The sequence below is a fragment of the Microtus pennsylvanicus genome, chromosome 20 (assembly GCF_037038515.1).
Source record: "Microtus pennsylvanicus isolate mMicPen1 chromosome 20, mMicPen1.hap1, whole genome shotgun sequence".
Classification (NCBI taxonomy): Eukaryota; Metazoa; Chordata; class Mammalia; order Rodentia; family Cricetidae; genus Microtus; species Microtus pennsylvanicus.
The window spans coordinates 17,264,777-17,278,999 of record NC_134598.1 but is presented as its reverse complement, the minus strand read 5'-3'; the positions used below and the strand labels follow the sequence as shown (position 1 = coordinate 17,278,999).

Here is a 14,223-nt window from a genome sequence, read left to right as displayed (position 1 = left end):
ATAAGGATAATTTCCTCTGAGAGTTTCCAAAGACGGTTCCTATAGTATTCCCATTCTCATGCTGCGCTGACATCGCCCACACTGAACACAAGGCAGAATGCCCCAGCTTCAATGACAGAAAGTTCAAGTCAGCAGAACTGCTTCTGGATGTGCTCTTCAGGGAATTCTGAGGCCCCACATAAGAAGTCTACTTCCCTGTTGAAGAGCGGTATTGTAAAGTTTGGACAATGCATCAAGGAAGGCAGAGGGCTAGCTGTTCCAGTATCCCAGCTAAGAACAGGCCTCTAGCTATTTCTATCAAAACACAAGAAATATATACATGACATATTCTGATTTTAATACAATCAGAAAAAAAAGAAGCAGAAGAAAACCTAGGCGGTGTTTCTCTTAACAAAATGTATTTATTATAAAAGCATGCATAACAAGACGAACAGGTATATAATTAATATAATTAATGTGATTTTATGATTACTGATGCACACCAAGAACCTAATCCCAAGGATCCTGACAGAAACTGCACCATTTGATGCAGCAGAAAAAGGAAACATGTTTTGTTTTGTTTCATATTAAATCATTCTCCTCAGAATATAAAACAGGGGGCTGGAGAGATGGCTCAGTGGTTAAGAGCACCACCTGCTCTTCCAAAGGTCCTGAGTTCAATTCCCAGCAACCACATGGTGGCTCACAACCATCTGTAATGAGATCTGGTGCTCTCTTCTGGCCTGCAGGCAGAGCACTGAAAATACTGTATACATAAGAAATAAATAAATCTTTTAAAAAAATAATATAAAACAGAATATAATAGGTCAATAAAATTAGCTTCAGCAGTTTACAAGAATTCAGATGACAAGTTCCAATGTTTGCGAGTTTGAGGTCAATATGACACAAGCTAGGGTAATTGTAGGAGAGGGGCCCTCAACTGAGAAAATGTCTCCAGACTTGCCTGTAGTCCATTTTCTTTATGACTGATTTGGGAGGGTTCAGTTCACTGAACTGTGCCGACGGCCCTGGTGAAAAGCAGGCCGAGCAAGCCATGAGGCATGAGCCAGTAAGTAGTGCTCCTCCATGGCTCCTGCATCAGCTCCTGCCTCCAGCCTCCTGCCCTGACTCCCTTTAATGATGAACTGTTACCTGAAAGGGTAAGCAAAATAAACACTTTCTTCCCCAAGCTGCTTTTGGTCTTAGTGTGTTATTACAGCAATGGGGACACTAACTGAGACAGAAACTGTACCTGCCTTGGGGTACTTCTGTGACAGACCTGATCGTGTTTGGGAGCCTGTGGTGATACTGTCCTCTGTGATGGAATAGTTGTTGAGCACTGAGAGCCTCAGTGCTGAAGCTGTTCTGTGGGAGTGTGGAAGATGAGAATGTTCAAAAAATATAAACAATGGAGGAACTTCAGATGAAGTTCTACGAGTCCCTTAAAGAACCTGTAGGGGCATGCAACGTTTTAAAACTCTGTGGTTCTACTCGGCTGGAGCTGAACAGCTGGTTGTGGTTAACAAGAGATCAGCACCATGGAAGTGAAAGCTTTGTTTTACTAGAATGATTTATTTTGGTTAGTCAGAGCTGAGAAATTAGCAGTGATTAAGAAGAGACCAGCATAATGAAGGTAGTAAATCTAGGCGTGTGTCCTCAAGATCAGCACACAGAAACTATGGTCTAGAGAAGACTGAGGTGCAATCTTACACTGGCAGCTGAACTTGATAGTCAAAGATGGTGGCATACCATGAAGGTGGTACTAGTTTTGAAGGCATGGAGGGGTCACAGAGAACAACTGAGGCTTGGCACTGTGTGGCAGGACTGGGGACCCTGAAATGAGGCCAGAGAGGCTGAGAAGTGTGGCCCAGCTGCACCAGAGACTACAGCACTTTAGAGATGGACGGCTGTGCAAAGTCCATTGAAGGAGCCTAGAAAGGTATGAGTGGATCCCAGATGTCCAACCCACGCTCTTCACACTGACTGCTAGACTCTGGTTTTGCTTTGTTCAGGGGTGACTATACCCTAGTTCTTACTATTTGGAGTCAGAAAGTATTTAACTTTTTGTTATTATTTTATTGGAGCCTGAAGTTATGCGACCTTGGATATCTAAGAGAGTGTTTAGATATTTAAAGAGACACAACTTCTAAAGTGTGAAATTTTTAAAAGACTGGGATTTTGGAAATTTGGAATATGTTTTATATTGTGATAATATTAACATGTTATGTTGGGGACAAATGAGAAAGAAAAGGTTCTAGTTGAACTGTGATAATTCTATGTCAAGCCGACAAAGGGTTAATTGTGCTGGTTAGTTTATGTCAACATGACATAAACTACAGCCAGTTTGGAAGACGGAACCTCAATAAAAAAAAAAATGTTCTCATCAGACTGTCCTGTGGGCAAACCTGTGGTGCGTTTTCTTGATCAATGATTGACAGGGGAGGGCCAAGTTCACTACGGGTCGTGCCACACTGGTTGTCTTGTAGTCCTTGAGTGTGCTAAGAAAGGCTGAGCACACACGAGGAGCAAACCCGGGAGCAGTGTGCCCTCCATGGCTCTGCACTAGCACCCGCTCCTGTCCGACTCCCTCTGAGGATGGACTGTGGTGTAAAGCTGAGTAAACTAAAGCCCTTCTCTCCAAGCTGCTTTCAGTCTTGGTGTTTTATCACAGTAATAGAAATCCTAAGACAATATTTAAGGGAAATAGTTAAAGGAAAAAATTAATGGATTACGAATTTTTCCTTACTTTCCACTATTTATTTCTATCACACTTATAAATTAAAAACCAACTTAACAGAATATTATCTAATTTGAGAATATATTTCCTTTTAAATACACTAAAAACTCATCAAAATAACTACATTTATTTACTCTCTTCATACACCAGAAAACAGTACTTAAGTATTTCCAGGTATTATGAATGTAATCCTAAGAATAGCAGACATTTAAGCCATTAAGAACATCTAATTAAAACACACACTATTAGGACTTTTTTTTACCTGTCCTTTTGCTATAAGATAAGCGACAATTGAGGTATGTCCGAACTGAGCAGCCAAATGGATACAGCTGCATCCTTCCCCGTCAATTAATGAGGGGTCTGCACCATATTTCATTAGTTGCACAACCATGGATAAATGGCCTTGTCTAAAAAATAGAAAAATAAACATTTAAACATAAAGTTATTTCAAAGACAGTCTTGCGGAAAAAGTACACTTGGGAGGGTAATGGCGGGCAGTTAAATCATGTATTTTATGAAGCTGCTTTAGAATAAGACCTTTAAAGTAGTTTATGGATTTTGAAAGCTTTAAATGGAACAAAAGCCTCGATAATTTAATGAAAACAATCTTAACTTCTCCTTAAATATCATAATTACTATGTTAATTTCATTCCAATATAACCCTAAAAGTCCCAAGAACTAACCTGTTTAACTGTAAACACATGCACCCTTCCAAAGTATTACATTTACTAATCCAAAATATAATCAACTTTTAGAACTGGACTAGCTCGCTTCCCTGAGGACAGCTTGTAACTCTGTTTCCAATGAAGACAACACTAGGCAGCAATAAATACACAATTAACTATATCAAGTTCAGGCATATCATTAAAAACAAAAGGTAAAAGAGCCAAGGGGACGGGTGAAGTAGAAGTAAATGTAAACCTTGTGGCCCAGTGCAATGGAGTTGAATTCAGGTCTCCTCCAAGCTGATCCACAATAGCACCTTTCGAAATATAGTATCTGTAAAATAAAGTTTGCAGTTTTCATCTTCAACTTTAGATATGTGAAAAATAAAATGTTTCCCACTTGAGCTATCGATCATTTCTCTGCCTTTGAAGATAAAAAGTGTTTAGGAGAATTTCATATTAAACATAGCACTATTTTTTCTAGAAAAAGGAAATGATTTTAAAGCTATAAAAAATGCCAAGAAACCATAAAAAAAAAAGGTGATTAGACAATCACAAGGATTTTGGAATTGGTAGTTGTACACACAAGAGTCAAGAATACTATATATATAATCAGTAAGAAAAGCTTGTGTCAGCAGTTCTTGTTGCTTATGATCCAGAGTGAATGAGTTTGAGTATACACACAATAAAACAAACTGAACTTTGGGGGAGAACTCCCCATCTACCGTCTTAGCATGATAATTAGACATGAAGAGTCGAAATCAGATGCATCAATGGAAGGGACACAGGCCGGGAGCAAAAGTTGGCAGAACTAAGCATGATAATTAGAACTTTGTTTCCTAACAACCAACTTCCTTCTTCTTTTGAACCCTACAAAAGGAAGCCCTAAACAATAATCAGGACCTATGGTGGTTTGAAGGAAAATGGCCCCAAAGGGAGTAGTACTGCAAGGAGGTGTGGTTTTATTGGAGGAAGTACATCACTGTGGAGGCGGGCTTTGAGGTCTCATATATACTCAAGCCATGCCTAGAGAACACTTCCTGCTGCCTACATAAAATGTAGAACTCTCAGCCACCTCTCCAGCACCATGTCTGCCTGCATGCTGCCTTGCCTCCCACCACGACAATAATGGACTAAGCCTCTGAACTATAAGCAAGCCTGTGCAATTAAATGTTTTCCTTTAAAAGAGTTGCTGTGTCTGGGTCTGTGGTCCAGCTGCAGACAGGGTCTGTGTTGATGTCAGTGGCCCATCTCATCCCAGGGGGCCTTAGGAATCATGTGAAATTAAATCAGAGGGGCATGCTGAGCCTGCCTTGACCTTTGCAGGCCCAGGGAAATCTGGTCTTGCCTCTAGCTGGACACTTCAGCAAGAGAGCTGGCTCCAACTCTCAGGGGAGAGCTGGCCCCAGCACTTGGGAGAGACGGCCCCACTCCTCACTATAGGTGAGGGTATACAGGACCCTGAGGACATGGGTATAGGGGGGTGACACGGCCTCCTCGCCTGAGGTGGGTAACCCCAGTGGCCCAGAATGACCAGCTCAGCTACGGCTGGGCCTTTGGGTTGGCCCACCCTAACCTTTAGCACATCTAGGCCTACTAGAGCTTGTGAAGAGACTGGCCCTTAGGATCTCCATGACTCAGGACGGCCATGGGATATCCCAGAGGAGTTCCAGTGAGGATCCAGTGATGATGGTGTACCAGAAACCAAGGGCCCTAAACCAGACCAGTGACTCCCTGCAATGAACATCTGCTAGTGAAGCTGGTAAGGGTCTGCTTACTACATGATGTTCTGAGGACCCCAGACACCAAAACAAATGAAAAGGTGTTGGAAAGGCGGGAAAAGAGAAGCAAAGAGGTTTGGTTTTTGTTTTGTTCTTGTTTTTGTGTGCTTGTTTGCTTTGTTTCATTTTCTTTTGTGGAGGGGGCACTGAAAAAGTGAGAGAAAGATATGGGGGTGGGTGCGAGGAATTGGGGTGCATGATTTGAAACTCCCATAGAATCAATTATTCTTTTAAAAAGAATTTTTATATTCTTTAAAAAGAAGCTATAAAGAAACTAACAAAAATAAGTCCATGTTACCAAATTTCAGTGCAAAAATTCAAAGAATTAAGCTTTGCCAAAGAGACTGTTTAAAAAAAACGACAACACCAACAACAACAAAAAAATGAAGCTATAATTACTGAAACACAAGGTACCACTGAGAACAAAAGCAACACCAAAGCCAACAACATAATTACTGCATTCAACATACATCTTTTATAATAACTTTAAATAAAAATAGCTTCAACTCTCCAATCAAAAGATACAGGTTGGCTGAATGAACCAAAAAACAAAAATCCATCCGTTGTCTACAATAAACAACCTCAACATAACGATTCAACAGCACCAGAGAGTGCAAAGATGGACGAAAGTCCTCCAAGTAAGCAAGGAGGACAGGAAGCAAGCAGGGTCAATACCCTAATAAATGACAACAGACTTCAAACTAAAGCTAATCAGAACTGATAAAGGACACTTCGTTCTAATTAAGGGAACAATTAACCAGAAAGATATTACTATCCTAAAGATATATGCACCAAACTCTGATGCACCCAATTTCATAAAAAGAGAAGTATAGGAATTAAAGACAAAGATTAACATCAATTCATCAACAGTATGTGACTTCAATGTCCCACTTTCTCCAATGCACAAGTCATCTGGACAAAGATTAGCAGAGAAACATCAGAATTAAATGACATTATTCATCAAAGGAACTAAACAGTTATCTACAGATAATTCACCCGCACACTAAAGAACACACACTCTACACATGCAAGTGTCTCGAAACCAAAACAAACCATGGGAATGAAAAGCAAGTCTGTTGTTTTTGTTGTTTTTCCTTTTTGGTTTTTCAAAACAGGGGTTCTCTGTCTAACAGCCATGGCTGTCCTGGAACTCAAGTCTATAAACCAGGCTGGCCTCAAACTCACAAAGATTCACCTGCCTCTGCCTCCCTAGTGCTGGAATTAAAAGCGTGCACCACCACCGCCCAACTAAAAACAAGTCTTAACTGTATGGACTGAGTAGGTTGCACTATTTATTTTGAAATGTATATAGGTATATAATTAACGATTAAATAATTATTAAATATAGAATAATTATTTTATTTAAATTAAATAAATTAAATTATTTATTTAATTAAGTAACTAAAAACAGGCTATGAGTTTGAGAGAGAGTAAGGGGGTACATGGAAAGGACTAAAGGAAGAAAGGAATGGCCAAAAATTGTAATTTTAGTTTAAAAAAAGAAGCAATGACTAAAGGGGGTATATGGGAAGGGCTAGAGGAAGAAAGGGAAGGCCAAAAATATCTAATTATAATTAAAAAAGCAATAGCTGAAAAGATTTTTCCCCAACTCTGATTAAAAACGTTAACCCACAAAATCAAAATTACTTGAATTCTCATTCAAGATAAATTAAAAGAAATTCATACTTTGTGGATTCTTCATGTCAGACTACAGAAACAAGAGATGGAAAATCTTAAGGGGAATCAAACAAAACAAAACTTGAAAAGCGCAATGGTAGATGGAATTTCTCAACAGTGACAAAAACCAGAACACAGCACAGTGACCTTTGGGATGGGCAAGACAGAGAAAACAAGACATACAAAATCTATCAACCCAGATTTCTAGTTCATGTGAAAGCTTCCTTCATAAAGATGAAATAAAGCACTTCCTGACAAATGAGAGTCAGACAAGAGTGTGCACTGAAGACTGAGAACGTCAGGAGCAAAGGGCAGGCTCTGAAGGAAGCGGCCCCTCAGCAACACTAGCACTGACACCGCTTCATTTTTGCCTAGGACTTGCTTTTCCCCATCTAGAATCCATACTCAGAATGTAGGAGCCAAGTGAAATTACCCAAATTCAAGTTCAATTCTATCCTTTATTAGCAGCTGTGATATTGGACAGCATATTTATTAAGCTTTCTACTTCATAAAAAATGTTACATCGCAAATGGAGTTATTTCAACAATTATGGCAAAAAGGAAACGTGGAAAAGTACTCTATATGACTCGACTCATGTAAGCTTGCAATAGATGTTAAACATAAGTTCTTTTCTTTCAAGGTATACAGAATATACACCATGGACGCTACAGATTTTAGAAATCATTAGTTCTGATGATAATTACTTTCAGTAACTTTATAGTAATGGAAAACCTTATTAATTAAAGCTTATTAAAGAGAAGCAGAGAAAACACATACTTGACTAAATCTATTCTGTTATTGATGGCAGCCCAATGAAGAAGTGTAACATTTTCTTTGTCCGGTTGCCGTACATCATAACCTGCTTCCACCAATTCTCGGCAGCGTTCATATATTCCATATCTAGAAAAGAGAACAAGTCATGCTACAAGTACTTAAAGCATTTAAAGTTGAGCACAATATTTTCAGAAGTAATGGGTTTTATTTTTTTTTTGAGACAGGATACTCCAGGTTGGCCTTAAACACACAGCAAACTCTTGCCTCAGCTCCCAAGTTATTGGAATTGCATGTGTGACATCACACTTGGTTGGCTTGATGCTTCATTTTCATACTTAGAAATTAAAACTATTTTCCAACATACAATATTACTTTGAAAATATCAATATTTCAACATCTTTCACTAACTAATCCTTTTTTTGCAACTTGAAAATGTTTCATTTGTAATAATGTAAAATTTCATGAGGTTCAAGACAGAAAAAAAAGCAAAATTAGCCAGTTTCTTTATATCAAAACTTAGTCCACAAAACTATGCAGATTTTAAAACTAAACAGAAGCTAAAAAATATTAAATTATAAGAAAATAACAGGGACTACATAAGATGTTAGAGGAATACCATGAACAAACTCTGTTTTATAAAAATACTAGGATTCTCAATTTATAAACCTAGCTGATAATCCTGACGGCAAGTAAAACTCTGTGCTGGGGTAGGAATGGGGTGCAAAGTCCTGCGACTCAGTCAGCCCATTAACAACTGAGGGACGCCCACAAGACAGCTCCGAGCAGCGGCTCATATCTGATAAGAGGGAGGCAAGTGCAGACTGGCCCTCATCCGTGAGCATCAAAATTTACTATGTTAAAGATTTATTCTTATTTGACCAGTGTTTGCCTGCATGCATGTGCATTTACCAAGTGTGTGCTATGACCCTGGGAGTCAGAGGAGGGCTTTGGATCCCCCCAAGAACTGGGGTTACAGACAGTTATGGGCTGCCCTGTAGGTCCTGAGATCTGAACCCACTTCCTCTGAAAGATCAAGAGAGCCCCTGTCCCCCACCCCCTGCCCCAAGGTTTTCATTTAGAAGTATTTTCCAAGTATAAAGTCGATTTATTTAACCATTAGAAAGTTTTGTGAATGGAACAAAAGTCATAATAAAAAATTAAACCAAGTCAATAATCCAAATAAAAACAAAGCTTTGATTTTTTTAATCAATTAGGAAAAGGTAGAAAATAATGGTTTTAATTGCATAAAGAAAACATTTACGTTTTAGTAATATTGTTTTAGTTTGCTGTTTGTTGTTGAGATTAAATAAACACTGACCAAAAGCAACTTGAGAATAGAAAAGTGCTATTCCGTTTATAGGCTTCAGGGCATATTTCAGCTTATAGGTTACAGCCCATCATTAAAGAAAGTCTGAGCAGGAATTCAAGGCAGGAACTGAAGCACAGACCATGGAAAATGCTGCTGACCAGCTTGCTGAAGAGCAGGAGCTTTCAGCCAAGGAGCCACTTCTCCAGCCCCCAAAGTTAACAACTTTTAATTAAGTTTTTAATTATTCTATTTATTGTGTGCATATATATAGGTATGCCATGGTTCACCTGAGGAAATCAGAGCACAACTTACAGGAATCAATTCTCTGCTTTCTCTCTGTGAGTCCAAAATATAGAACTTGGGAACTTGGGTTGTGAGGCTTGGTGGCAAGCGCGTTACCAATGAGCCTTCTAGCCAGACCCTCAATATCTTCTTTTATTAAAGACTTATTTTTATCAATTCTAATTATGTGTGTGTGGTATTATGCACACATGTGTACAGGTGCTACAGAGGCCAGAGGAATCAGATCCCCCTGGAGCTGGAGCTACAGCCATCCCATGTGGGTTCTGAGAACCAAAGTCTGGGTTTCCTCCAAGAGCAGTAGACGCTTGGCCACGGACAACCTCTCCAGCCACCACCACCCCTGCTACCCTTTATTAGGAAAATTTTTAAGGATAAACAAAAACAAGAAAGAAAAAAAACAACCAGTACATTAAGCCACCAAAATCCTCCACTGAAGCCTTAACCAATTACTATTTATCAATAAAAAATTGTGAGTCAGATTATTAGGGAAAGACCCTGAAAGGTCAGAGAAGCAGGGAAGAAGTCCCCAGTGACCTCCTATCTCTTCTGTTCCTTCCTCCAAAAAGAGGCCAGATTCCCTCTCAGCCCGCCTTATTACTTCCTGTCTCCTATCCGTCTACAGTCCTCCAAACCTCTATGGTTAATTTTGGTTAGCTAGTGGCTAGCTCCACCCTCTGACTCCTAGCAAGTATTTGTCAGAACACAATAAAAAATATCACACAACACATCATCAAGCTACACACAATCATTTCCTAGCCAAAATATTAAATCTCTGGAATTATATAACATAAAAAACAAACACGTAAATTTGACATTTCTACTTTTTGTTTCTTTGGGGTTTTTGTCCTTCCTCACCCCCTGCAAAGAGCACTAGCATGAGCGTTAAAGGTGTGTGGCACCAGACCCATATAATTTCTTAGTCAAATTCAAAAAGGTCCTCCGTAGGACAAGGTTAAGAGACAGAAGAATAATAATAAGACACTAAAAGCAAACATTAGAACTTCTAATTGTATTTATACTGTACCTAATAGAGAAACAAGCTATAGGTATATTTCTAGAGACCTCATACTGCTCCGTCCCTGGTTCTATCATGCATGTGTGCAAACACACACACACACACACAGAGCACAACCTAAGTGAGGAACCGATGAGGAGGACAATGCTATCTTTAGCTGTTCTCTTGCACAAGTGTCTGATGAAAGAACCTGAGTATCACTACTATCAGTTTATGATCTAGCATACTTTTGTAAGTACTTGAAACTGGCCATCCCTAGCCCTATCTTTACTTTTTATTTTGCAGTAAGACCCTACTAAATTGCTCAGGCTAGCCTGAGACACCCTTGAACTTAAAATCCTCCTGCCTCAGTCTCCCAAGTAGGTCTGTACCACCAGACCCAGTTCTAGGCATATCAGCATAAACAACAGAATCTCACCTTGAATACGATGGTAAATGACCACAAAACATTTTTTAATATATGCAAAAATCACTGGCTATTTCCTCATGCTTTAAAGTCTATAAGGAAAATATAAGTAGACAAGGAAAGATTCTTGGAGGATGGTAGAACAGGAAGCACCAGAAATAACTTATCTACCTAAAGAGTTCCTGCACTGGTGATATCCGTGTACTCTTATTATCCTGGAACTCTGGAACCTACCGGACACTTCCAACTTCCTGGCAAATTCTTGGGTTTCAAATTGTGATTAATTTCAGGTTATAGCACAGCAGCAGACACAAATCATCAACATCCACCCCCAGCAGGCAGCATAAGCTTGTTCCAGGAGCAACCACAAAAAAACACATCAGAACCAGGGAGGGTGGAAAGGATGCTGCCTGTCTGGCTGCCGTTTGAGATGTCACGGTGTGTGTGTGTGTGTGTGTGTGTGTGTGTGTGTGTGTGTGTGTGTGTGTGTCAGTGCCCACTGCTGCTGCTGCTGCTCAGCCTTCCACCTGCTACACCCCAGCCTCCCTCAGGCTGGCAGGGCTCTGCTCTGACTCACGAGGCCACTGGCCCTTTACCGCTCCCCTTTGTGTTTCTCCTTTCTTCTTCTGGGATGTAACAATAAGAGCCACATCATTCAAAGGAAACTGCATATAGTGGGAAAATTAAAAGGTGACAATGAATGTTCAGGGAGGGTACATGCTCAGAAAGATCCAAGAGGACCTTAAATTTATATTTGGGCTGAGGTATTGGGAAAAGTCACTGATAACAATCAAAAAACAAAAGCGGCAAATCTTTTTTTTTCTTTAGATATTTTTTATTTCTTCAATTTTTATTATCAGGAGTGACTGAAATAAAAAATATTATTGAGTCCCATCATTATTGTCATTATGGAAATGGCTTTAAGAGAAAACTAGTCAGAAGAATATTATTGCTTCCCACTTTTCAAATGGTAAATAGTTGCCATTGATAAAACAGACAAGCCCAGAGAATCTGTCCAGAATGTTCAAGATATGGTGTATTACACAACATGCCTGTTCTCGGGGAGAACACCTACGACATAATTATGTGTACTTCTTGATCTCATCATACAAGACAAGCACAAAGGCAACACCCATGCCCCTGAGAACGTTGGACCATGCACCCTTGAAAAAGGCCTTGCTTCCTTCGTCATGAGCAATCTTCCTCCAGCAGTTGATTGTGCCTGTGTACATGATGTCAGTTCCTTTGCGTCCTAACTGCATCATCATACGACGGTGGAGAACCGTGTCAAAGGGATAGGAAGTCAAGCCAGCGACAGCAGTGACAGACTGTGCAATCATCCAGCTGATGAAGATGTGAGTGTTCTTGGGATCTGGAAGCATTCCCTTTGCAGTGTCATAGAAGCCAAAGTAGGCAGCTCGGTAGATGATAATGCCCTGGACTGACACATTAACGCCTTGGTACAGGCCCCTAATCCCATCAGATTTGTAGATCTTAACCAGGCAGTCACCAAGGCCTTTGAATTCCCTTTCAGCTCCAGCTTTGCCCACATCAGCTGCTAGACGGGTACGGGCAAAATCAAGGGGTACACAAAGCACAAGGATGTGGCCCCAGTGGCACCACCTGATGCCAGGTTCCCTGCAAAGTAGCGCCAAAACTGGGTCCTCTTGTCCACACCACCCAAAAAGATCTGCTTGTATTTATCTTTGAAGGCAAAGTTGAGAGCCTGGGTGGGGAAGTATCTGATGACATTGGCCAGGTTACCATGCCAGAAGGACAGGACTCCCTGTTCCTTGGGGATACGAACCACGCAGTCTATAATGCCCTTGTATTGCTTATCTGCTGTGATTTGCTTGCTGGCATGCTGCACCTGCAGCAGCAGCTTGACCCGCTCGATGGGCGCTACCGCAGTCTTGGAGATGGCCGCGGCCACTCCACCTGCCAAGAAGTCCTTGGTGAAGGACACAGCGGCATCTGCCATGTTGAAAGAGAAAGAAAAGGCAGGGGAGTGTGGAAGGGGACTGGCTTGACAACCGGCTTCGACTCCCGGACTCTGGGCAAAAGCGGCAAATCTTGAGAAGAGGGGAGTGTCTGATTTCCATGGTTACTATATTTTTAAATTCGAATGTTCGGTTTTCAGGGAGAAAACATACACATACACATACACGCTGTAAGATCAACAACCAAAGGGGTACTGGGAAAATCTAGTCATACCTTTTAGAACATATTCAGTGTGTTGCATGCACATGTGCCACAGCGCATCTTTTGAAACCTGCAGGAATCAGTTCTCACAGTTGGAACTCAGGCCATCAGGCTTGACAGCAAGAACCTGAACACTGAGCCATCTTCCCAGCTCCAGGATACATTTTTGTATAGTATTAAAATTTGTATAAATTCTATAGTATCAATACAAATTAAGGAAGTTATAATAATGTTAGGATATTAAGAATAATAGCCATGGAAACCACAAAGAAAATACCTATACAAATGAGAAAGGTATTAAGTATTTCACTATAAAAACCAATTAAGGAGCCCAAAACAATAAAGGCTACTGTTACTGTCACTGCAGTTGGTCCCCCAACAAACCTAGACGATAAGACCCTACTGCTGAAGACACCATACGGCCTGGCCACAGGAACCAAGAAAGCAGGGTGGAATTCAGATGGCTGCTTCCTCCCTTCAGGCTGATGGGGCAGAACAGTCATCCACTGTCTTACTCAGCTGTGGATCCTGTGTGCTACACTACCCACTGGCCAGGCAAGACACGCCCACTGGGACAATAATGGCAGGTCTATTATTATGGAGGTAACTGCTCTCTTACAGGCACTGAGGCCAATTTCAGAGAGAAAAATTACCTTCCGGTACAGAAACCTAATCAAAAGCTGGTGACTGCAGAGTATGGGAGCAACAGAACAACGTTTTGCTAAATGAACATGATGTGCCAGTCCAGCCGACGTGTAAATTTATGTTTATGACCAAAGATTAAGTCAGAAGTCAGGTGTGGTCAGAGGGACTGCAGGACTTATTTATAATTGATAAAAATGCTGAAAATAAGTAACTCTGCCATGAGTGAGACTTTGCATTACCCTCTCCGCAGAGCAGGGAACACTGTGGCAGAGAAACAGGATGAGGTGGGGTGCTGGCTCTCGGCATGACACAGCCATGGTACTTGAGAACTCCCAGCAGCTATGCCTACCTGCACAAGACCTGTATCAACATCTTTCCTGGAGAGTTTCCAGAGTGCCCCCCAGGACCTCTACATTAAGAGGTAGTTAGTTAATGTTGACAGGGGGAAGGGGGAAGAAAGGTTTTCTTCTCATCACCTATGTTCCTTTAAACAATCCTAATGAAACTCATTCTGTCATACACAGACACATGTACACACACCCAGACACACACTCATATACACAGGTGTGCACACACTTTTCATTATGTATAATTAGTATATGCTAATAAAAACATTTAAGTAGAAAGAGAAAAATCAAGAGAGATCTTCCTGCTCTGATATTTCTCAAGTACCTCTTAGTCAAACCAGTCAATATGCTCGAGGGGTAGATTTTTGTAATAACACGTTCTT

At 40.6% G+C, this 14,223-nt stretch overlaps 1 protein-coding gene and 1 pseudogene across 2 annotated transcripts in view; both read right to left on the bottom strand.

Annotated features, from left to right (window-relative positions):
- Positions 1-14,223, bottom strand: part of Zdhhc17 (zDHHC palmitoyltransferase 17) — a 67,804-nt gene that overhangs the window by 30,379 nt on the left and 23,202 nt on the right. For both annotated transcript variants that reach the window (XM_075954857.1, XM_075954858.1), the window contains 3 exons: positions 7,617-7,739; positions 3,638-3,715; positions 2,979-3,123 (listed from right to left, as the gene is read on the bottom strand). In XM_075954857.1, coding sequence (XP_075810972.1) covers positions 2,979-3,123; positions 3,638-3,715; positions 7,617-7,739 — 346 coding nt within the window. Of the gene's footprint in view, positions 1-2,978; positions 3,124-3,637; positions 3,716-7,616; positions 7,740-14,223 lie in introns of those variants that run through there.
- LOC142838690 (ADP/ATP translocase 2 pseudogene) lies at positions 11,480-12,627 on the bottom strand (annotated as a pseudogene).